A 24,967-nucleotide genomic window follows, 5' to 3' on the forward strand; every position below is an offset into this window, starting at 1 on the left:
TCCCACAAGGAATTTTTGGGAAGTTTCAAGAGAAAACCTGATTTTTTTTGGCAGAATCTGCCACCCCACACAGGAATACAGGGAAAACAGCAGCAGTGCTAAGAACAGGGTGAGAGGAACCCTTGTTCCATGAGGACAAACCTGTATTTGGTGTTTATAAAATATAACCCACTTCAGGTGTCAGATGAAGACCAGGGACACTGAAATACCTGATCTGCTGATTAAACTGAATTTCCTACCATTAAAGGAAGGCAGTTCCACCAGCCCTCCTCCCATTGCCACACAGGTGTGGTGGCACCAGGGACTGGATTTATTCTAAATCACAAATCCCTGAATGGTTTGACCACATCACAGAAATCCTTGCACTGAAAACAAGGGGTGGGAGTTGGGAAGAGAGAGGATGAGGATGGGTTTTTGTATAACACTGAACAAGTTTAAGCCACAGTAACATATCTGAACAAGTCCAAACTATATTTAGCTATTTTACTCCATATTTTGCTGTTTCTTCACACACTTAACTGTTTTTCTGTATATTACTTAGTCTAAACCAATGTTTATAACAAGTGCACAAAATAAGCCATTTTTAAGGGTTTTTCTGCAACTTGTTAAGACCCTTCAAAGTCACTAAAACAGAAATTCTGCTAAATCAAGAGAAAAAGAGCTAAAAAGAAAAATGTCAAAATTAAAAGACTGAAAATAAAAGTGGGCAGTGAAGTTCTAAACAACCACCAATAATCATGTCTGAAGAGCTTGTGCAAGGAGTGTAAACAACATAAAAGCATCAACCAAAAACTATGTAATTGTGTGAGCAGTAGACTTAAAATGTATAATTAAGGCTAAAAGGCAAACAATAAATAAATCAGCTTCTGCATAATCATATGTCTTAGGCTGCAATGCAGGATGTGGCAGCAATGTGTGTCCTGTCCCAGCTGGGGCAGTGCCCCTGATCTCCTGGCACACATTATCTGCTCATGGGCATCTTTAAACCAGCTGGGCAATCATCTTTATCTTTCCCATGACCCACCCTTCATCCAGCAGGTATCACCTGTTAATGGGCCATTGTTAAAAACTGGGTGTGGCAGTGATTCTTATCCCTGTGGGAGATATCTCCTGTTAATGGGCCATTGTTTAAAACTGGGTGTGGCAGTGCCCCTGATCTCCTGGCACACATTATCTGCTCATGGGCATCTTTAAACCAGCTGGGCAATCATCTTTATCTTCCCACAGCCCATCCTCCCTCCAGCAGATATCTCCTGTTCATGGCCACTGAGTCCCAGGGCATGGCTGAGAAAATTCCATCATCCCACTGGGAGATGCTCCAGCCAGGGCAGGAGCCAAGCCTTTCCTACCCAGAGAAAAACTGACATTTGGGACACCAAGGCACCTTCTTCCCACTGCATTCCAGAGGAAAACCAGAGCCTTGCACATCATCCCTGGAGCTTCAGAGGAAACTGCACCTTCTCCAGGAGCACTGCTCCAGCTGAGCCACATCTGCCCCTGCAGGAGGATGCAGCACCATGGAATGGGACTGTGCCACCACCCTGACTGACTGACTGTGCCAGCTTGGATTCTGACTCTGGCAGGGTTGGGATTGTTCTGTGTAATACTGCATTGCTATTGGAATTGTCCTAGTCAAGAACTGTTATTCCTATTCCCATCTCTTTGCCTGAGAGCCCCTTAATTTCAGAATTATAATAATTTGGAGGGAGGGGGTTAACATTCTGTATTTCAAAGAGAAACTTCTGCCCTTATTGGCAGACACCTATCCTTCACACCAGGACACCACATTAATTTGCTGTTCAGAAGTCCCGTTTCCCCGATAAAGACAAAACAAAGGATGAGTTTAACTCCTGACTTTCCTTTCACCCCTTCCCTGTGCTGGGGTGGGGAGCCAGGGGGTCTCACCTGGATGAGGGACACGGTGCCATCGGGGTTGCTGAAGGTCTGCACCACGGTCTGGGAGGGCACCAGGTGGGCGATGCTGTGCGTGGTGCTCTGCGGCGTCTGCTGGTCCTCGAAGGCGTACAGCAGGTCCTCACGCCCGTGCTGCTTGTAGCAGTTCTTCACTATGGTCCTCAGGGCCTGGGTCCAGGACACCTTCCAGCAGGGAGGAGCAGGGCACAGTCAGGGGGTTGAAGTAGCACAGTGCTGGGTTTGTGTGTTTGTGTTTGCTGGGGTTTGTTGGGTGGTTTGGGACAATTCATAAATTAACAAGTCCAGTAATTAATTTCCCTTTGGTTGTCCCCTCCTTTCCACAAGTGGCTTGGGCTGCAATGCAGTGATCAGCAATGTTAAACCAGCTGGGGCAGTGCCCCTGATCTCCTGGCACACATTATCTGCTCATGGCCCATCTTTAAACCAGCTGGGCAATCATCTTTATCTTCCCATGACCCACCCTTCATCCAGCAGGTATCACCTGTTAATGGGCCATTGTTAAAAACTGGGTGTGGCAGTGATTCTTATCACTGTGGGAGATATCTCCTGTTAATGGGCCATTGTTAAAAACTGGGTGTGGCAGTGATTCTTATCTCTGTGGGAGATATCTCCTGTTAATGGGTCATTGTTTAAAACTGGGTGTGGCAGTGATTCTTATCTCTGTGGGAGATATCTCCTGTTAATGGGCCATTGTTAAAAACTGGGTGTGGCAGTGACCCTGATCTCCTGGCACACATTATCTGCTCATGGGCATCTTTAAACCAGCTGGGCAATCATCTTTATCTTCCCACAGCCCATCCTCCCTCCAGGAAATATCTCCTGTTCATGGCCACTGAGTCCCAGGGCATGGCTGAGAAAATTCCATCATCCCACTGGGAGATGCTCCAGCCAGGGCAGGAGCCAAGCCTTTCCTAGCCAGAGAAAAACTGACATTTGGGACACCAAGGCACCTTCTTCCCACTGCATTCCAGAGGAAAACCAGACCCTGCCACATCATCCCTGGAGCTTCAGAGGAAACTGCACCTTCTCCAGGAGCACTGCTCCAGCTGAGCCACATCTGCCCCTGCAGGAGGATGCAGCACCATGGAATGGGACTGTGCCACCACCCTGACTGACTGACTGTGCCAGCTTGGATTCTGACTCTGGCAGGGTTGGGATTGTTCTGTGTAATACTGCATTGCTATTGGAATTGTCCTAGTCAAGAACTGTTATTCCTAATTCCCATCTCTTTGCCTGAGAGCCCCTCAATTTCAAATTTATAATAATTTGGAGGGAGGGGGTTTCCATTCTCCACTTCAAAGAGAAGTTTCTGCCTTTATGGGCAGATACCTGTCCTCCAAACCAGCAGAACAAGAACCTCACTTTGCAGAGCCACCTGTGACACACACCCACTCTTCCTTCTGCCCCTAAAAAGCCAAAACCACTCCCAAAAAGCAGCCAGAACCCCCTGTGCTCCTTTAGGAGGCAGACAGGGAGACACCCACCCTCTGCTTCTGCTCCTCCGTGCGGACGTCGCTGCGGACGTTGGCCCAGGGAATGTCCTCGGGCCACCAGATGGGCTTGCAGCTCTCCTTGCCCCAGCCTGGCTTCCCACGACCTGTGGAATACTTCAGCATCTCAGGGATGAAGGCTCTCAGCTGTGCCTGGAGCAAAGAAAAGGTTGGGAGGTGTTTAAGAATTCCCAGCTCCGGTGGTTTTGTTGTACAGAATTATTATTGTGTTCAGCCTCCTGTTGGAGGCAACTGGAAGAGGTTTGAATGGCCAAGGAAGGTGGGTAATATTTTGTCATCTTCTCCCAAGAGTCAGTTTGGCAGCAGGTGGAAAAGAAATAAAATTATATCAGCCAAAACAAAATTACAACACCAAGGCACAAACACCCAGTGTATTGACACGTCAAAATTTAAATACTACCAGAAAAGAGCCAACCTGAAATGGAAAAAAAAATTTAAAAATCACAATAACCCATTAAAAACCTCACACTGAAATGTTCCTACAGTGGCAGGAACTCAGGCATGAGCTGATATAACTTTTACAGAGGGGATGGAGCTTCAGTGACTGCTGAAATGTGGAAACCACAATCCCACACTTCTCCAGCCACAATAAATACAGAACTCACACAGGGGATTGTGACAAGATTGGTTTTGTACAGGGACTCCTTGGAGCACCAGGAAAAGGCTGGTTCAGCTGCAGAGCAGCAGGAAGGGGAGAGCTCACTTTATGTCAAGAGGAAATCACATCTAGAGCTTAAACACTGTATTCAGGAGCAGCTGAATCCCTACAGAGCTTTGGAGTAAATTATTTAATAGAATTTTAGTTGGAAAAGACCTTTAAGTTCTCCAGGACCCTGCCCCCAAGTGTCACATCCTGCAGGGATTGGGACTCCACCACTGCCCTGGGCAGCTGTTCTAATGTCCCACAACCTTTTCCATTGAGGAATTTTCCCCAAAATCCAACCTAAACCTCCCCTGTCCCACCCTGAGGCTGTTCCCTCTCCTCCTGTCCCTGTTCCTGGGGCTGTCCCCTCCTGTCAGGGGCTTGTGCAGAGCCACAGGGACCCCCTGATCCCCCTTTTCTCCAGGCTCAGCCCCTCCCCAGCTCCTCCAGGAGTTCTCCAGACTCTTCTCTTTGTGCTCCAGCATCCCCAGCTCTGTTCCCCTCTCTGCACAGTCTGGATGTTGCATCCATTGGCTCCAGGCTGTCCCTGAACTCATTTCAAGCTGCTTTTTCCACATGGAATATGGATTAAAGCAGCTTTTTCCCATCCTGATCCACCTTCCACTGCAGGGCCAACCCTCACCCTGACATGCTCCAGCTTCCCTGGGTGAAGCCTGGTGAAGGCAGAAGAAATAATTCCTTCACAGAGCAGTTTCTTTAAAAAATATATTTGAACTTGTTCTTCAGAAACAACAGCTGGGTTGGGGGGAAGAGGAAAAACCACAATGGAGCTGTAAAAAGCAGGGAGCTCACTCCAAAGGATTATTATTTAGCAATAACCCTGCCCAATAATTTATTCAAATAAACCCTGTTTGGGGTTTTTTTGAGTTGCCTGGTGCAGAAACAGTTAAAAGCTCCTTCCCTGCCCTGCCACCAGCAATGCTCCTTGTTTCCAGCTGGATCAATTACTGCTCCATGGGAGCTGAGGGCTCAAGCTACTCAAGGTACTTGTTAAGGAGGGCTTGTCTTTAATCCACAGGGGAGACAATCAGCAGCACTGTCAGGAGAGAGGACTTGGCTAATTAGTGCCCTAACGAGGCTCTGGCACAGGTAATGTCCCCCACACAAAGCCCCAAGTGGGAACATCCACCTGCAGGAGCCACAAAACCATCCAGGAGCCACCCAAAAATCTGCTCAAGAAAAATCCATTCCAGCCTGTGCCCTTGGCAGCTTGGAAAGGGCTCAGGTAACCCCCCAGGATGGAGGATTTAGGAGAAAAATCTGAGAAATGTTTCTTTGCCACCTTTTCACACAAGCTCAGTGTTCTCACTTTAATGTTAAATTCAAGAATTAATGGTGCTGAGCTCTCCCAATCCCAAATGGAACAGCCCAAAAAAATCAAATTAAAGGACAAATCACCTGTTCGTAAAACAGTGAGAGCTGACTGAAGCACTGAGCTCAGCTTGGTTAAACTCAGATTACCCAATTTTACTCCTCAATCACATCAATGAGCAACTGAGAAGAAGTTGAGGGGCAAACTCAGCTGTCAGCAAAGTCCAGAAAGCAGCAGGACTCCCCTGTGTGAGGGCTGAAAATCCCACTGCAGCACAGGGTGACACTCTCCATTGCCAAGGTCAGAGGAACATCTTTGCCCAGGCAAATAAAGGTTTTATTTCCCTCCAGACCACTGGGGAAGCAGAGCAATTAAAATCAGAGTTATTTTCACCTCCTCACTGATGACACCTCTACACCTGCTGAAAGCAGAGGCCTCATTTTTCCAGTCCCTGATTATATTTATATTTATTTTTGTTCAGGTTTTCCACGGGATTTTATGTAACTTAGTTGCAAAAAAAGCTGATTTTTTTACTAGAAAATACAGATAATTATACTGGAAGTTCTGGGAATCAAGATTGCCACAATAAATGCACAGCTCAGGAGAAACCTTTCCACAAAGTTTTTCTGAGCTACCTTCCTGTGCTGGAAAGATGAGGGCCATTCTTAAAAAGATTCTTGTTTTTCTATAAAGCAGCAGGAGAAGATTTGGAATAAGAGGTTCAACATCAGCACTTTGGGCTGGCTGAGCAAAGGAAGAGAAAAACATTTCCATGGGAAATGAGCAGCTCCTGCAGGTGCCACCTTTCAGAGGAGTTTAAAAATAAAAATAAAAAAAAATTAAATTTGTCTTTTTTGTCAGGGATTGGGGAAATGATCTGCACCAGCCAAAGCACATTTTAAAAAAAATTTTATTATGAGTGTGAGCTTGTGTGATTCCACTAAGAAATGGTGTTTTGAGCAGGGTGTAACCTCTGCAAAGCACAAAAAAAAATCTGCACATCTCTGCCCTGCTCTGACACCTCTTTGTGTGCTGCCCTTTTTATTTTGTGAAAAAATCACCTTTCAGCATTTAACATCTGTTATGGTGCCTCAGGCTGGGTGCACCCAGAGCCAAACCTGCCTGAATTGGGGTCCTGCATCCCTGGGGAGGGAGATTTTATGGGGAGTCCCCTCCACTTTCTCCCAGCAGTGAGGTCAGAAGGGGCTGGAGTTGGAGGGAATCTCAAATGCCCAGGGCAGATAATTCCCTGATATCTCACTCAGGGTCTGATCTGGGGTTAAATCTCTGGAAAACTCCCCTCTGCTCCAATGCACAGCAAGAAACAGAAGAAGGGATGAATTACAGGACACAGAAAGTGGAAAGACACAGAAGGACACAAGTGACCTTCCCAAAATCAGTGCTAAAGGTTGTGACAAAGAGTGGAACAAATTTCCCCAGTTTCTGGGAGGTACCAAACCCATCTCCAAAGGGAATGCTCCCAGTAGCAATTTTTTCACAGAGAAAATCATCATTAATAAAGCTCCACATCCAAGCACAACCTGAGCTGCTCCAACCCCTGGGGGAAAAGAGATCAGAGAATCCCCTGGAGATGCAGCCACACAAAACAACAGGATGTGCCTGCAGGGTGCCCAAGAGCCTGGGTGTGTGCCCAAGAGCCCTGTGTGTGTGCCCAAGAGCCCTGTGTGTGCCCAAGAGCCCTGGGGGTGCCCAAGAGCCCTGGGTGTGTGCCCAAGAGCCCTGGGTGTGCCCAAGAGCCCTGGGGGTGCCCAAGAGCCCTGGGTGTGTGCCCAAGAGCCCTGGGTGTGTGCCCAAGAGCCCTGGGTGTGCCCAAGAGCCCTGGGTGTGTGCCCAAGAGCCCTGGGTGTGCCCAAGAGCCCTGGGTGTGTGCCCAAGAGTCCTGTGTGTGCCCAAGAGTCCTGTGTGTGCCCAAGAGTCCTGTGTGTGCCCAAGAGCCCTGGGTGTGTGCCCAAGAGTCCTGTGTGTGCCCAAGAGTCCTGTGTGTGCCCAAGAGCCCTGGGGGTGCCCAAGAGCCCAAGAGCCCTGGGTGTGTGCCCAAGAGCCCTGGGGGTGTGCCCAAGAGCCCTGGGGGTGCCCAAGAGCCCTGGGTGTGTGCCCAAGCAGCCCTGGGTGTGTGCCCAAGGGCCATGGGTGTGTGCCCAAGGGCCATGGGGGTGCACAAGAGCCCTGGGTGTGCCCAAGGGCCCTGGGTGTGCCCAAGAGCCCTGGGTGTGTGCCCAAGAGTCCTGGGGGTGCCCAAGCAGCCCTGGGTGTGCCCAAGGGCCCTGGGTGTGTGCCCAAGCAGCCCTGGGTGTGTGCCCAAGCAGCCCTGGGTGTGTGCCCAAGGGCCATGGGTGTGTGCCCAAGGGCCATGGGGGTGCCCAAGAGCCCTGGGTGTGTGCCCAAGAGCCCTGGGGGTGTGCCCAAGAGTCCTGGGGGTGCCCAAGAGCCCTGGGTGTGCCCAAGAGCCCTGGGTGTGTGCCCAAGAGTCCTGGGTGTGTGCCCAAGCAGCCCTGGGGGTGTGCCCAAGAGCCCTGGGGGTGCCCAACAGCCCTGGGTGTGTGCCCAAGAGCCCTGGGTGTGTGCCCAAGAGCCCTGGGGGTGTGCCCAAGAGCCCTGGGGGTGCCCAAGAGCCCTGGGTGTGCCCAAGAGCCCTGGGGGTGAGCCCAAGAGCCTTGTGTGTGCCCAAGGGCCCTGGGTGTGTGCCCAAGCAGCCCTGGGTGTGCCCAAGAGCCCTGTGTGTGCCCAAGAGCCCTGGGGGTGCCCAAGAGCCCTGGGGGTGCCCAAGAGCCCTGGGTGTGCCCAAGAGCCCTGTGTGTGCCCAAGAGCCCTGGGGGTGAGCCCAAGAGCCCTGGGTGTGCCCAAGGGCCCTGGGTGTGTGCCCAACAGCCCTGGGTGTGCCCAAGAGCCCTGGGGGTGTGCCCAAGAGCCCTGTGTGTGTGCCCAAGAGCCCTGGGTGTGTGCCCAAGAGCCCTGGGTGTGTGCCCAAGAGTCCTGTGTGTGCCCAAGAGCCCTGGGTGTGCCCAAGAGCCCTGGGGGTGAGCCCAAGAGCCCTGGGTGTGCCCAAGAGCCCTGGGTGTGTGCCCAAGAGCCCTGTGTGTGTGCCCAAGAGCCCTGGGTGTGCCCAAGAGCCCTGGGGGTGCCCAAGAGCCCTGGGGGTGCCCAAGAGCCCTGGGTGTGTGCCCAAGCAGCCCTGGGTGTGTGCCCAAGGGCCATGGGTGTGTGCCCAAGGGCCATGGGGGTGCACAAGAGCCCTAGGTGTGCCCAAGGGCCCTGGGTGTGCCCAAGAGCCCTGTGTGTGTGCCCAAGAGCCCTGGGTGTGCCCAAGAGCCCTGGGGGTGCCCAAGAGCCCTGGGGGTGCCCAACAGCCCTGGGTGTGTGCCCAAGAGCCCTGGGTGTGTGCCCAAGAGCCCTGGGTGCCCCTGGCCCTGCTCACCTGGGTCATTTTGTCCACAGACACGGGGATGCCATCGATGGTGAGGGGTGGCAGCTCTGAGTTCACCTCCTGGGGGGCTGGGGCATGCTCAGCCAGGGCTGATTCCAGATCCTCCAGGATGGTGCTCTTGTACTTCCTGACCTGTGGGGAGTTGCCAGGCTCAGGTAAACAAGGGGAGCAGCAGCAGGTGAAGGCTCAGCCACATTCCCCAAGGAAGGAGCAAACAGGGGCACAGCTGGCAGGAAACACCCAGTGTCCCCAAGAGATTCAGCCCTAAGGATGAGCTGCTGATGAAATTTGGAGTAATACTGGCAAGGGAAGGATGTGTGGGATGGAAGGAAAAGTTTTGTCACAGGCAGCCCCATCAGCAACTCCCTTGGGAATTAAAACCTTCCACTGGAGGTTTTTTGCCTCTCATTCCCTTTTTAAGCAGTGCAAGAAATGGTGGCAGAAACTCCAAAAAAAGTGAAAGCAGAGCTGAGCTCAAGCATGTCATTGTTTGGGGTTGTTTAATCTGGAGAAAAGGGGGATCAGGGGGGACCCTGTGGCTCTGCACAAGTCCCTGACAGGAGGGGACAGCCCCAGGAACAGGGACAGGAGGAGAGGGAACAGCCTCAGGGTGGGATCAGCAGGAATTCCCCCATGGGAAGGGTGGGCAGGGGTTGGAACTGCCCAGGGAGGGTTGGATCCCCATCCCTGGAGTGTCCATGGAATTCCTGGAGGTGGCACTCAGAGCTCTGGGCCGGGGATTGCACTCAATGATCTTGGAGGCTTTTTTCCAACCTGGGATTCTGTGATCATGACCTGTCCCCTCTGATTTTCAATCCAGAGATGTGAGATGTGCCACTCTTGCACAGAGGAGAGAGAACCTCAGTGCTGCCCTCATGTCAGGGAACCACAGCAACATCAAGGCTGGAAAAAAATCTCTGAAACCACTGACTCAACCAGCACTGTACTCCACAAAACCCAAACTCTGTTTGCCAGGGTTTTTAACCCTCACATCCCCACCAGGCTGCCAAGGCTGCCCTGAGCAGAAGGAAATCTGCAGAGGAGGTGGGGGAGCTCTTTCCTCACATTTTTAGGGACACCTACCACGTTCTCCAGGGGTGCAGCACCAAACACTTTGAAGACAGGGTTGGGTTTGGAGGGTGAGATGCACAGGACGATGGCTTGCTGCCCCACCCTGGTGGTGTACTCATCCAGCGTGGCCCGGAGCTTCCTGGGCAGGGAGAAAACAGGGGAAATCATGGGGGAAACGTGGGGAAATCATGGGGGAAACGTGGGGAAATCATGGGGGAAATGTGGGGAAATCGTGGGGAAAACGTGAGGAAATCATGGGGGAAATGTGGGGAAATCATGGGGGAAACGTGGGGAAATATGGGGAAAATGTGGGGAAATGTGGGGAAAACGTGGGGAAAACGTGGGGAAATCGCGGGGAAATCATGGGGAAAATATGGGGAAATTGTGGGGAAATGTGGGGAAAACGTGGGGAAAATATGGGGAAAATATGGGGAAAATGTGGGGAAATGTGGGGAAAACGTGGGGAAAATATGGGGAAAAAAAGGGAAAATGTGGGGAAATCATGGGGAAAAGATGGGGAAATTGTGGGGAAAACGTGGGGAAATTGTGGGGAAAACGTGGGGAAATTATGGGAAAAATATGGGGAAAATGTGGGGAAATGTGGGGAAATAATGGGAAAAATATGGGGAAATTGTGGGGAAAACGTGGGGAAAAGGTGGGAAAAATATGGGGAAAATGTGGGGAAACATGGGGAAAATACGGGAAAACCGTGGGGAAATCATAGGAAATACATGGGAAATACATGGGAAAAAACATGGGAAAAAAAATTGAAAAAAATTTGAAAAAACCATGGAAAATAATTGAAAAAACCATGGAAAACCATGGAAAAAACATGGGAAAAACATGGGAGAAACACGGAGAAAAAAGGGGAAAAGATGGAAAAACATGGAAAGAAACATGGAAAAAACATGAGAAAAACATGGAAAAAACATGGGGAAAATATGGAAAAAACATGGGAAAATCATGGAAAGAAATATGGAAAAAACACGGAAAAACATGGAAAAAACATTGGAAAATCATGGAAAGAAATATGGAAAAAACACAGAAAAACATGGAAAAAACATGGGAAAATAATGGGCAAAACATGGAAAAAAACATGGGAAAAACACAGGAAAAAACAGGAAAAACATGGAAAAACCAGGGAAATAAATATGGAAAAAACACGAAAAAACATGGAAAACATGGGAAAAACATGGGAAAAACACAGAAAAACATGGAAAACATGGGAAAATCATGGGAAAAACACAGGAAAAAACAGGGAAATAAATATGGAAAAAACATGGAAAACATGGGAAAAACATGGGAAAACATGGAAAAAACATGGAAAAACATGGAAAAACACACAATAACATGGAAAAACACGGGAAAAACACGGAAAAAACATGGAAACACATGGGAAAAAACATGGGAAAACATGGAAAAGGCAGGGAAATACATGGAAAAAAAACACAGGAAAAAACATGGAAAAACAAGGAAATAAATATGGAAAAAAACCGGGAAAACATGGGAAAAACATGGGAAAATCAGGGGAAAACATGGAAAAAACATGGAAAGAAACATGGAAAAAACATGGAAAAAACACACAATAACATGGAAAACATGGGAAAAACACGGAAAAAACATGGAAACACATGGGAAAAAACATGGGAAAACATGGGATAAACATGGAAAAAAGCAGGGAAATACATGGAAAAAAACACAGGAAAAAACATGGAAAAACAGGGAAATAGATATGGAAAAAACACGGGAAAACATGGGAATAAACATGGGAATAAACATGGGAATAAACATGGGATAAACATGGGGAAAACATGGAAAGAAATATGGAAAAAACACCGAAAAACATGGAAAACATGGGAAAATCATGGGAAAAACATGGAAAAAACATAGGGAAAAACATGGAAAAAATGGGAAAAAACAGGAAAACCATGGAAAACCTATGGGAAACCATGGGATGGGATGAGCTGCAGATACACAACCCCTGTGAGGAGCAGCTGCTGCCACAGAGCTGTGTCCCTGCTGTGTCCCTGCTGTCACCCAGCAGCTCAAATGACAATTATTGTGTCCCCCCCCACTCTGTCCTCTTGTCACTGATGTAAAAAGAGAAACCACCAGAGCAGCAAGAGCCTGCACTGCCACTCTGTGCTGGCAGCATGGAATTGGTGTTTTGTTGAAGGATTCAGCAGAAGGAACCTGCAGACAGAGCCTGTTTTACATCCAGGCACAGCAGGGAAATTCTGCAGCACCAAAATCCTGCTCAAACCAGGTCTGGGGAATTCCAGCTACAGGATAAGTAAGAATTGGAAATATTGCAGAAATACACCTGCCCCATCAGCAACTCCCTGGGAATGAAAACCTTCCACTGGATATTTTCTGCCTCTTATTCAATTTAAAGCAGTGCCAGAGTCAGGAATGGTGGCAGAAAGTCCAAAAGCAAGAGAGAAGTTGCATTTTGCTCAGAAAACCTGAGCACTCCATGAGGTGACAGCTCAGCCCCTGCCCTGGTCATTTCAGAAGCTGCTGTTGCCAAAAAGCACCAGCAGATCCACAGCCAGGGGTTTGAAATCACCACTGGATTCCCAGGGCTGTGAAAATCAAACACAAACATGTGTTCAACTATCAAAGAGGGAAAAAAAGGATGTTTTGCCATTATCTTAATGTAGGAAAATGAAGTATTGTGTGAAAAGAGAAGTAATTGTGTGAAAGGAGAAATAATTCCTTCACTGAGCAGTTTCTTTAAAAATATATTATTCATATTTCAAGGGAAAAAAGGATTTCTGTTCTTCAGAAACACTGCAATAAACACAGCTGAGTTGGGGGAAGGATGAAAAACCAGAATGGAGCTGGAAAAGGCAGAGAGTTCACTCCCAAGGATTATTATTTAGCCATAACTCTGCCCAATAATTTACCACCAATGAGATCCCAGACAGCAGAAAAAGCAAAAATTGCTCTGTTCCAAAATCTAGGGAACAGCAGGAGGCAAAATTCCAAGTTTTCAGCTGGAATTTGAGGTGCTGCCTCCAGGGCTGTGCAGCCCCTTTGGCTCTGGTGTGGCTTGGGGGCCACCAGGTGGGCAAACAGCCTCAGAGCACCTGCAGCTCACAGGAGGGTTCTAAAACCAAAAAAAAAAAAAAGTTTCAATTGTGGCAGGAATCTCTCCTTGATTATTATTCCTAAATTTGTGCTCTAAACCCCCCAGGGGTTTGTCCAACAGCAAAGGAAATTTGGATTTGCACACTGAATTTATTCCCAGAATGGTTTGATCAAGCAGAAAAGACTTTTTTTTCTTTTTTTTTTTCTTGAGGCAGATAAATCCTTTGCAGAACTGGGATATGGATGGAGTTTCAATTTCTGCTGAAGCCACTGTGGATATCCTGCAATGTCACTGTGACAGATTTAACTGGTGATCAGCTGGGGTTAAAAATGAAAACACAACAATGGATCCAGAGTGTCAGTCCTGGTGATCAAAAAATCACTGCAGAGATGAGCAGGGCTGCAATTAAACCCTTTAATCCAAACTAAAACACAACTCTTTGTGTTCCAGAAAGACAATCTCAAAAAAAAAAAAAAAAAAACCCTGTTGGAACCCTGGGAATTTTGAAATTTTTGTGCTTTCTGGCACTAAACCTCAAAAGAACACTGCTGTTGATTTGAGGCTGTAGAGAAAGCTGCCAAAATTGAGAGATGGAGTTAAAATCACAGGTGTGTAGTAAAATAGAAGTGTGTGATTTGTGCAGAAGTGTGTGATTTCACAGGGTGAAGAGTTTTAAATTTGATGTTTTTATAGCATAGTAATAGGTTTGGGACAAGAGGGAGGTTTTGAGTGTTGTCTTTTTCTCCCTTCTTGTTCCTTCTTCTTCTTAGTTTTTGGTGATTTTTTTAATTTGGATAGAAAATCCCCCAGTGCAGGTCACAGTTGTTTGGTCAAAAGTATAAATAATACAGATATTAGTTTTTAATTGGATAATTAGGTCTTAAAAAACCTTGTCATGAGATCCAACATTTTCTCACTTTTAGCTCGTCAGCTACAAAACTCACTGCACTAAGAATGAATAAACTGCACACAAAAATCCTGGTTTTTTGTGCTCAATCCCAACTCTGACTGAAGGCAGAAGAAAGAAAAAAAGAAGATTAAGCACTAATAAGCCCTGAGTGCTCACCTGAGCAATCGAGTCTGCTGCCTTTTCCTTATGGAAGGGTTGGACTCAAACACATGAGGTCTCTTCCTTTTCTTCCCTGTTGCCACTGCAGCAGCTGCTGCCATCCCCACAGGGCCTGGAATTCAAAATACACAAGATTTTTAACTTTCTATGCTTTCTGGTATTAACTCTCAAAAGAGCATTTTTAACTTTATTCCTGGGAGAAACCTTCCAAATTTGAGTGAGAATCACGGGTGTGTAGGTGGAGGAGTAGTGTGTAATATCATATGGTAAAGGGTTTTGAATTTGGGGTTTTATGTTCTTAAATATTCATATTTGGTATAAATATCAAATTTATAAATAGCCAAATAGAAGTATTTTAAAAAATAGGTATGGGACAAGATAGAGGTTCTTGGGTGTTGTCTCTTCTTGTACTTTCTCAAGTGATACTTTTTTAGTTAGTTAAAAAGTACCACAGTGTGGGTCAAAAGTAATTACTAAGTCAAAAATAGAAATAACATAAATATTAGTTTTTAATTGAATGGTTAGCCCTGAAAAAACCTTGCAACTAGTTAAATACACTTCAATTGTCTCACTTTTAATTTGTTAGCTAAAGGTACTAAAGGAAAACCAGACCCTGCCACATCATCCCTGGAGCTTCAGAGGAAACTGCACCTTCTCCAGGAGCACTGCTCCAGCTGAGCCACATCTGCCCCTGCAGGAGGATGCAGCACCATGGAATGGGACTGTGCCACCACCCTGACTGACTGACTGTGCCAGCTTGGATTCTGACTCTGGCAGGGCTGGGATTGTTCTGTGTAATACTGCATTGCTATTGGAATTGTCCTAGCAAAGAACTGTTATTCCTATTCCCATCTCTTTGCCTGAGAGCCCCTCAATTTCAAAATGATAATAATAATTTGGAGGGAGGGGTTTAAATTCTCCATTTCAAAGAGAAGCTTTTCCCTTTATTGGCAGAACCCTGTCCTCCAAACCGACACTGATGTGATGATGATGATGTGATGATGATGGTGATGATGTGATGATGATGGTGATGATGATGATGATGTGATAGTGATGACATAATGATGATGTGATGATGAGGTGATGATGATGATGATGGTGATGTGGTGGTGGTGATGATGATGATGTGATGATGATGATGGTGATAATGTGATGATGATTATGAGGATGATGGTGATGATGTGATGATGATGAGGATGATAATGTGATGATGATGATGTGATGATGTGATGATGATGATGTGATGATGACAGTGATGATGTGATGATGATGTGATGATGACAGTGATAATGTGATGATGATGATAATGTGATGATGATATGATGATGATAATGTGATGATGTGATGATGATGATGGCAGTGATAATGTGATGATGATGATGTGATGATGACAGTGATAATGTGATGATGATGTGATGATGACAGTGATGATGATAATGTGATGATGTGATGATGATGATGACAGTGATGATGATGACAGTGATGACAATGATGTGATGATGACAGTGATGATGACGATGTGATGATGATAATGTGATGATGATGATGACAGTGATGATGTGACGATGATGATGATGATGACAGTGATAATGTGATGATGATGATGACAGTGATGATGATAATGTGATGATGTGATAATGTGATGATGATGATGACAGTGACAATGTGACGATGATGATGATGATGATGATGACAGTGACAATGTGACGATGATGATGACAGTGATGATGATAATGTGATGACGATGATGTGATGATGACGATGACAGTGACAATGTGACGATGATGATGACAGTGATGATGATAATGTGATGACGATGATGTGATAATGATGACGATGACAGTGACAATGTGAGGATGATGATGACAGTGATGATGATAATGTGATGACAATGATGTGATGATGTTGACGATGACAGTGACAATGTGACGATGATGATGAGAGTGATGATGATAATGTGATGACAATGATGTGATGATGATGACGATGACAGTGACAATGTGAGGATGATGATGACAGTGATGATGATAATGTGATGACAATGATGTGATGATGTTGACGATGACAGTGACAATGTGACGATGATGATGAGAGTGATGATGATAATGTGATGACGATGATGTGATGATGATGACGATGACAGTGACAATGTGAGGATGATGATGAGAGTGATGATGATAATGTGATGACGATGATGTGATGATGATGACAGTGACAATGTGAGGATGGTGATGCCAGCAGAGCCCACCTGCCGCCGCCAGGTGCGCGGTGACCTCGTCGGCGGCGGTGGAGTTGAGGATGTCGGAGTCGTCGTAGGAGGTGTCCTCGGGCGAGGAGGGCGAGTCCTCGTCGGCGCTCAGCATGCTGTGCTCCGTGTAGGTGGCCACGTGCACCTGCTGCACCTGCTGCGCCACCGCGTGCGCCTCCATGCTGGCCATGTGCTCTGCCTGGCCCACCCCGTGCTCTTCCATCAAGAGAGCCTGCACAGGGACACAGCAGGGCAGGGTGAGCGCCTGGGACCCTCCCAACGGCCACAGGGACAAGGGACTTCAGGGCGAAGGACAAACCCAACAGGGAAATGACTCTGCCGGGGAAAAGTCAAGAGGAAAATGGTTCTACCAAGACTCAGAAAAGGAACTTTAAGGTGAAGAGTTTGGGAAAATCCAAGAGGGAAAAGATTCTACCAGGAGATAGGAGAGGAACTTTAAGGTGAAAAGTTTGGGAAATTACAAGAGAGAAATGACTCTACCGGGACACAGAACAGGAACTTTAAGGTGAAGAGTTTGGGAAAACCCAAGAGGAAAAAGATTCTACCAGGAGATAGGAGAGGAACTTTAAGGTGAAAAGTCTGGGAAATTTCAAGAGGAAAATTACTCTACCAGGATGCAGAAAAGGAACTTTAAGGTGAAGAGTTTGGGAAAATCCAAGAGGAAAATTACTCTACTGGGAGACAGGAAAAGAACTTTAGGGTGAAGAGTTTGGGAAAATCCAAGAGAGAAATAACTCTGCCAGGAGACAGAAAAGGAACTTTAAGGTGATGTTTGGTGAAGAGTTTGGGAGACAGAAAAGGAACTTTAAGGTGAAGAGTTTGGGAAAATCCAAGAGGGAAATGACTCTCCCAGGAGACAGGAGAAGAAATTTAAGGTGAAGAGTTTGGGAAATCCAAGATGGAAATAACTCTGCCAGGACTCAGAAAAGGAACTTTAAGGTGAAAAGTTTGGGAAAATTCAAGAGGGAAATGACTCTACCAGGAGACAAGAAAGGAACTTTAAGGTGAAAAGTTTGGGAGATTTCAAGAGAGAAATGATTCTACCAGGAGACAGGAAAAGAACTTTAAGGTGAAGAGTTTGGGAAAATTCAAGAGGGAAATAATTCTGCCAGGATGCAGAAAAGGAACTTTAAGGTGAAGAGTTTGGGAAAATCCAAGAGGGAAATTACTCTACCAGGAGACAGGAGAGGAACTTTAAGGTGAAAAGTTTGGGAAAATTCAAGAGGGAAATGACTCTACCAGGAGACAGGAGAAGAAATTGAAGGTGAATTCACATTTAATCCACATTTCCCAACCAGAGCACCCAGGCATTGTTATCTCTGCTGGAGAAAAAGTCCCCAAGGATCCTGCAGCCCTGAGATTCTGTGTCTGCACCTTCAAGGGTCAAAGGTGGGACTTGGTTTTGACACATTCCAGCTTTCAGGGAGGGTGACACAAAGTCTCCTCTGACCTCAGTAGCTCAGGACACAAAGAGGATTCCAGTACAGAATTCCAGGATCACTGAGGATGGAGAAAACCTCCAAGACTGAGCCCAACCCAGAGCACCAACATCCAGGAATTCCTTGGACACCCCAGGGAGGCTCCACCACCTCCTTGGGCAGCCCCTTCCAAGCCCTTTCCATGGGGAAATTCCTGTGCTGTCCACCCTGAGGCAGATCCCAAATTCCCCTGGGACTTGTGCAGAGCCACAAAATTCCCCTGACCCAATTTTCTCCAGGCTGAGCCCCTTGCCAGCTCCTTCAGCTTTTCCAGACCATCCCAACCCAAGCACAAATATCACAAAAAGCTGATTTATTGAACCAGTGGTAAAGCACTGAGCAAAGTAGCAGCTTACAGAGTCAGCAGGACCCTGGAGCACAGATCTGTGCAGGACCAGGAGGGGAGGTGCAGGGATATTTATTTTCAGTCTGTGCCTGCTGTGCATTTGTGGAAAACAAACAGCACATCCCTAAGATATTTTCAAACAGGAGAGTGAAAATCTCAACCCTCAAAAACAGATTCCCCAAATGGAATCTGCTCCTGCTCAGGGCAAAGAGCAAAAAGAGGTGATGAGCTGCAGGGAATAAGAAAATAAATAAAATAAAGAGTCTGATGTTGTAAGATCAGCCATGGAATTCCAGCAGATCATGGAATGCCACAGAGGGGTCAGTGAGACACAGGAACCCCAAAAAAAAATTTATAAGAGGGATATTTTGACCAAACAAAGAGAAAACTGCAGCCAGGTGAGGGATGGTCTCTTCTCCCAAGCCACAGGACAGCAGCAAATCAGGGTTCAAGGTGTGCTGGGGAGATTTAGATGGGATTTTAGGGAATGTTTCTTCTCCAAAAGGGTTGTCAGTAGAACAGGCAGTTCCCTGATTTATGGGGATGTGGTTTAGTGGTGGGATTGGCAGTGCTGGGGAAAGTTTGGAATATTCCAGGGACAGAATTGTTGTTGAGAGACTGTCCCCAACCTACAGCTAAAGCCAAGCCAGCTCCAGACTCCCAACCCTCCTGAAAAGCTGCTGGAATCCCATGCCCAGCCCTGTTTACAGCTTGGGTTGTAATATTAGAACCACCCAAAAATAGCAGGAGTTCAAGGAAGGAAGGCACTGAGATGTTGAGGTACATTGAGACAAACTGAAAATATCTGGTGGAGAAACAATCAGCCCTAAGCTCCTTCCAAGAAACTCATTCTGCCATCAGCAGAGAAAAACAGGTGGGAAAAAAAAAATATTTCAAGTAAATGTTTATAGACCAGTTTAATTCCTGAAAGGGAACATGGCTGCTTTTCTTACTGGAGCAATGAAATGTTAGGTTTTTCTATTAAAAATTTAAAAATCCATAGGAAAATGTGATCAGAATATGATTGATAGAGCACATAAAGTCCATCAGACAAGAGATGATACCCCTGGAAGGAAAATTTGCACTCAAAGGAAACCTACACCTAACACCACAACCACTGAAAGCTCAGGAATTATTCAAATATTAATATTCAAATTATTCCCAAAGGATACCACCAGAAACCACCAGGAAACAACAGGAACTGGATGGAAACCCCATAAACTGCACACTGAATTTAAACCCAGATTGAAATGAATTAATTGTAATAAATCATAATCACACCCCAGAAAGAACAGGAACTGGATGGAAACCCCATAAACTGCACACTGAATTTAAACCCAGATTGAAATGAATTAATTGTAATAAATCATAATCACACCCCAGGAAACAACAGGAACTGGATGGAAACCCCATAAACTGCACACTGAATTTAAACCCAGATTGAAATGAATTAATTGTAATAAATCATAATCACCCCCCATAAAAACCCCACAGATCATCATGGTTAATGGGTGCTTCAAACAGAACCAAAGAAAAATTACACACCAAAAAAAAAAAAAAAAAAAAAAAGAGAAATGGAAAAACTCCTTCCTGGAATTATTTCAAATTTTTATCCCACTGAAGAGGAGACACAACTGAGACAGACAGAACCTGGAGATGAGCATTTATCCTCCAAAATATCAAATTATGAATCCATTTTTACCAACTCAGCCCACATCTCATTAATTTGAAACCCTGCTCAGATCAGCAATAAATAAAAGAATTTTATAATTAAAATGCAGGAATTAGCAAATTCCCAATGCAAATGGAGAGATCAGCACTCAACATGAAGAAGAAAAGATTCACAATTAAAACTAAAATTTTATAACTAAATTGAAGGAATTAGCAAAACCCAATGGCAAAGGGATAGATCAGCTCTCACACATGAAAATGATAAAATTCACAATTAAAACTAAAATTTTATAACTAAAATGTGAGAATGAGCCAATCCCCAATAGCAAAATGAGAGATGAGCTCACACACATGAAAATGAAAAAAATTCACAATTAAAACTCAATTTTTTAAATAAATAAAATGCAGGAATTAGAAAATCCCCAATGCAAAGGGAGAGATCAGCTCTCACACATGAAAATGAATATATTTCACAACTAAAATAAAGATTTTATAATTTGCTTTGTTTTTTTTTTTTTTTAATGAAATAATTTAAAGGATTTATTTCAGAGTCAACCCTACACTCCCAGGAATAATCCCTCTGCAGGGAATAATCCACTCCTGCAGGGAAATCCTGCTCTGGGTGTTCTCCAGAAAACCTGCAGCACCTCCTGCCCTTCTCCTGCTCTTCTGGGAGTTCATGGAGTCCAGGCTGTGCCAAAATTCATTATTTGCTGTGCATTAAACAACATCAAACTGGCTTTGTGGGCTGGGAGGTGGTGCAGGGCTCCTGTCACCTCTGCAGGAAAAAATCCTTAATTCAGCTTCTGGAAATGACTTAGAACATCCAGAACCAGGCTCTAGAACTGGTTTAGAACATCCAGAAACAGGTTCTGGAAATTATTTAGAACATCCAGAAACAGGTTCTGGAAATTATTTACAATATCCAGAATCAGGTTCTGGAAATTATTTAGAAAATCCAGAAACAGGTTCTGGAAATTATTTAGAACATCCAGAACCAGGCTCTGGAAATTATTAAGAACATCCAGAATCAGGTTCTGGAAATTATTTAGAACATCCAGAAACAGGTTCTGGGACTGACTTACAATATCCAGAATCAGGTTCTGGAAATTATTTAGGACATCCAGAAAACAGGTTCTGGAAATTATTTAGAACATCCAGAACAAGACTCTAGAACTGATTTGGAACATCCAGAATCAGCTTCTGGAACTGACTTAGAATATCCAGAATCAGGTTCTGGAAATTATTTAGAATATCCAGAACCAGCTTGTGGAATTTATTTAGAATATCTAGAACCAAGTTATGGAACTGACTTAGAATATCCAGAAAAAGGTTCTGGAAATTATTTAGAACATCCAGAATCAGGTTCTGGAAGTGGTTTAGAACATTCATAACCAGATTCTGGAATTTGTTTAGAATATCCAGAACCAAGTTATGGAACTGGTTTAGAATATCCATAATCAGCTTCTAGAACTGGTTTAGAATATCCAGGTTTCAAACATCCACAATCAGGTTCTGGAACTGGTTTGGAATAACCAGAACCAGTTTCTGGAACTGATTTATAATATCTAGAACCAAGTTATGGAACTGGTCTAGCACATCCAGAATCAGCTTCTAGAACTGATTCAGAACATCCAGAAACAGCTTCTGAAATTGGTTTAAAATATCCAGAACCAAGTTATGGAACTGGTTTAAAACATCCAGAATCAGCTTCTGGAACTGATTTAGAATATCCAGAATCAGGTTCTGGAACTTACTTAGAATATCCAGAACCAAGTTATGGAACTGGTTTAAAACATCCAGAATCAGGTTCTGGAACTGACTTAGAATATCCAGAGCCAGGTTCTGGAACTGATATAAAATATCCAGAATCAGCTTCTGGAACTGGTTTAAAGCATCCAGAATCAGGAAATTAGCTGATTTAGAACATCAAGAATAAGTTCTGGAAATTATTTAGAATATTCAGAACCAGGTTCTGGAACTGATTTATAACACTCAGAATCAGATTCTAGAACTGACTTAGAACACCCAGAACCAGCTTCTGGAAGTGGTTTAGGATATCCAGAACCAGGTTCTGGAACTCCCTGCTGGGAGGGAGCTGTGCTCACTCCAATTCACCAATTCTAAATTCATCTCCAGGAATCCCAGAGCAAAGCTGGAGCATTTTCCAGCTTCAATGAGAGTGGGCAGAAATTAACTGGTTTGGGATGAGAATGGGCAGAAATGAGCTGGTTTGGGATAAGAATGGGCAGAAATGAGCTGGTTTGGATGAGAGTGGGCAGAAATTAACTGGTTTGGATGAGAATGGGCAGAAATGAGCTGGTTTGGATGAGAGTGGGCAGAAATTAACTGGTTTGGATGGGAATGGCAGAAATGAGCTGGTTTGGATGAGAATGGCAGAAATGAGCTGGTTTGGGATGAGAATGGGCAGAAATGAGCTGGTTTGGATGGGAATGGGCAGAAATGAGCTGGTTTGGATGGGAATGGGCAGAAATGAGCTGGTTTGGATGGGAATGGGCAGAAATGAGCTGGTTTGGATGGGAATGGGCAGAAATGAGCTGGTTTGGATGAGAATGGGCAGAAATGAGCTGGTTTGGATGAGAATGGGCAGAAATGAGCTGGTTTGGGTGGGAATGGGCAGAAATGAGCTGGTTTGGATGAGAATGGGCAGAAATGAGCTGGTTTGGGTGGGAATGGCAGAAATGAGCTGGTTTGGATGAGAATGGGCAGAAATGAGCTGGTTTGGATGAGAATGGGCAGAAATGAGCTGGTTTGGGTGGGAATGGGGAGAAATGAGCTGGTTTGGATGGGAATGGCAGAAATGAGCTGGTTTGGGATGAGAATGGCAGAAATTAACTGGTTTGGATGGAATGGCAGAAATGAGCTGGTTTGGATGGGAATGGCAGAAATGAGCTGGTTTGGATGAGAATGGGCAGAAATGAGCTGGTTTGGATGTGAATGGGCAGAAATGAGCTGGTTTGGGATAAGAATGGGCAGAAATGAGCTGGTTTGGGTGGGAATGGGGAGAAATGAGCTGGTTTGGATGGGAATGGCAGAAATGAGCTGGTTTGGGATGAGAATGGCAGAAATTAACTGGTTTGGATGGAATGGCAGAAATGAGCTGGTTTGGATGGAATGGCAGAAATGAGCTGGTTTGGATGAGAATGGGCAGAAATGAGCTGGTTTGGATGTGAATGGGCAGAAATGAGCTGGTTTGGGATAAGAATGGGCAGAAATGAGCTGGTTTGGGTGGGAATGGGGAGAAATGAGCTGGTTTGGATGGGAATGGCAGAAATGAGCTGGTTTGGATGGGAATGGGCAGAAATGAGCTGGTTTGGATGAGAATGGCAGAAATGAGCTGGTTTGGATGAGAATGGCAGAAATGAGCTGGTTTGGGTGGAATGGCAGAAATGAGCTGGTTTGGATGGGAATGGCAGAAATGAGCTGGTTTGGGTGGGAATGGGCAGAAATGAGCTGGTTTGGGATGAGAATGGGCAGAAATGAGCTGGTTTGGATGGGAATGGCAGAAATGAGCTGGTTTGGGATAAGAATGGGCAGAAATGAGCTGGTTTGGGTGGGAATGGCAGAAATGAGCTGTTTTGGGTGAGAATGGGCAGAAATGAGCTGGTTTGGGATGAGAATGGCAGAAATGAGCTGGTTTGGATGAGAATGGGCAGAAATGAGCTGGTTTGGGATGAGAATGGCAGAAATGAGCTGGTTTGGATGAGAATGGGCAGAAATGAGCTGGTTTGGGTGACAATGGCAGAAATGAGCTGGTTTGGATGGGAATGGGCAGAAATGAGCTGGTTTGGATGGGAATGGGCAGAAATGAGCTGGTTTGGATGGGAATGGGCAGAAATGAGCTGGTTTGGATGGGAATGGGCAGGAATGAGCTGGTTTGGATGGGAATGGGCAGAAATGAGCTGGTTTGGATGAGAATGGCAGAAATGAGCTGGTTTTGGTGGCTCCTGGGATTCCAGACTCCCAATCCCATGATTTCCATTGCACTGGCATCTCTCACTGGGTAAATATCATTCATTAATTTGTATTTAGGGTGAATTTGATATCACTCCTGCATAAAATTGTGCCTAGAGGGACTCACCCCTTTGGGTTGGATAAGCAAACAAGACCATTCACCAGGATGAGCTTGATTAATATCTCACTTATTACCACAACTCTTTTAAAAAGGACATTCACATACCAAAATCCCATTTTCCATGCGGGGATTAAAAAAAAAAAAAATCCAAACCAAAAAAAGCTCCCTTGAAAACAGCAGCTTTTTTTTCCCCTCTTTTTTTTTTTTTTTTTTTTTTTTTTTTTTTTTTGTTTTGTTTTGTTTTGTTTTGTTTTGTTTGTTTGTTTGGTGGAGCACTTGCACCTCTGAAGGTTTTGGGCAGGAAAAACTTTCCAGGACTGGAGTCTCTGACTCCTATCAGCACAACTGATACCAGGTAAAAAAAAAAAAAAAAAAACCAACATGATAAGACACTCCAATTTATTCCCTTCCTATCAAGATTGAAGTCAACATCTTATTTTGCACAGACAGGGTGACTCAAGCACCAAGAGGAACAACAGGAACTGGCTCTGGTTCCACAGCGTCCTCCTGTGGCATAACATTAGTAAAATGATCCTTTTAATTAGCATGGGGAACAAAAAAAAAACCAAAATCCCAATGCTCCCAGAAATCCAATGGATTCTAACAAATAAACTCAATTTTTTTTTTTCTATTATCGAGCTCTCTTTGTCACAATCTCACATCAAAGAGCAAAGAAATCCCCCTGCAGGAAAATCTTTAGGAAAAGAAACAAAAGATTTCACAGGTACTTATTAGGATCAAATCTCCTGCCTGCTGCTGAGAGCTGCCCTTGACAGGACACATCACAGTGGCATTAAAAATTCCTTTTTGCAGCTAAATTTCAGATATTTAGCACCAAAACCAGCAGTGAGCCAGGGGTGAACACAAGGATGAGTTTCCTGAGTTTTCTTGATGCCTCTTCTCAAACTTTTGCACCAAGAAATAACATCCCAGAGCAACCAGCCCTAGCCAGGAAAACCCCAAGTGAAGAAAAAAAGCAAATTTCACATTTGGAAATGCACATCCC

General features: G+C 45.3%; 1 protein-coding gene across 3 annotated transcripts in view; it reads right to left on the minus strand.

The window, feature by feature from the left end:
* The window catches only part of NRF1 (nuclear respiratory factor 1), a 68,204-nt gene that overhangs the window by 33,046 nt on the left and 10,191 nt on the right, over window positions 1-24,967 (minus strand). For all 3 annotated transcript variants that reach the window (XM_079304024.1, XM_079304023.1, XM_079304022.1), the window contains exons 2-7: window positions 16,350-16,581; window positions 14,099-14,213; window positions 9,951-10,077; window positions 8,859-8,999; window positions 3,420-3,578; window positions 1,906-2,097 (exon numbers count right to left, since the gene is read on the minus strand). In XM_079304024.1, the coding sequence (XP_079160150.1) occupies window positions 1,906-2,097; window positions 3,420-3,578; window positions 8,859-8,999; window positions 9,951-10,077; window positions 14,099-14,213; window positions 16,350-16,572 (957 nt within the window). In that variant the 5' untranslated portion in view covers window positions 16,573-16,581. The remainder of the gene's footprint in view (window positions 1-1,905; window positions 2,098-3,419; window positions 3,579-8,858; window positions 9,000-9,950; window positions 10,078-14,098; window positions 14,214-16,349; window positions 16,582-24,967) is intronic.

This window comes from Erithacus rubecula (assembly GCF_903797595.1).
Source record: "Erithacus rubecula genome assembly, chromosome: 4".
Lineage (NCBI taxonomy): Eukaryota > Metazoa > Chordata > Aves > Passeriformes > Muscicapidae > Erithacus > Erithacus rubecula.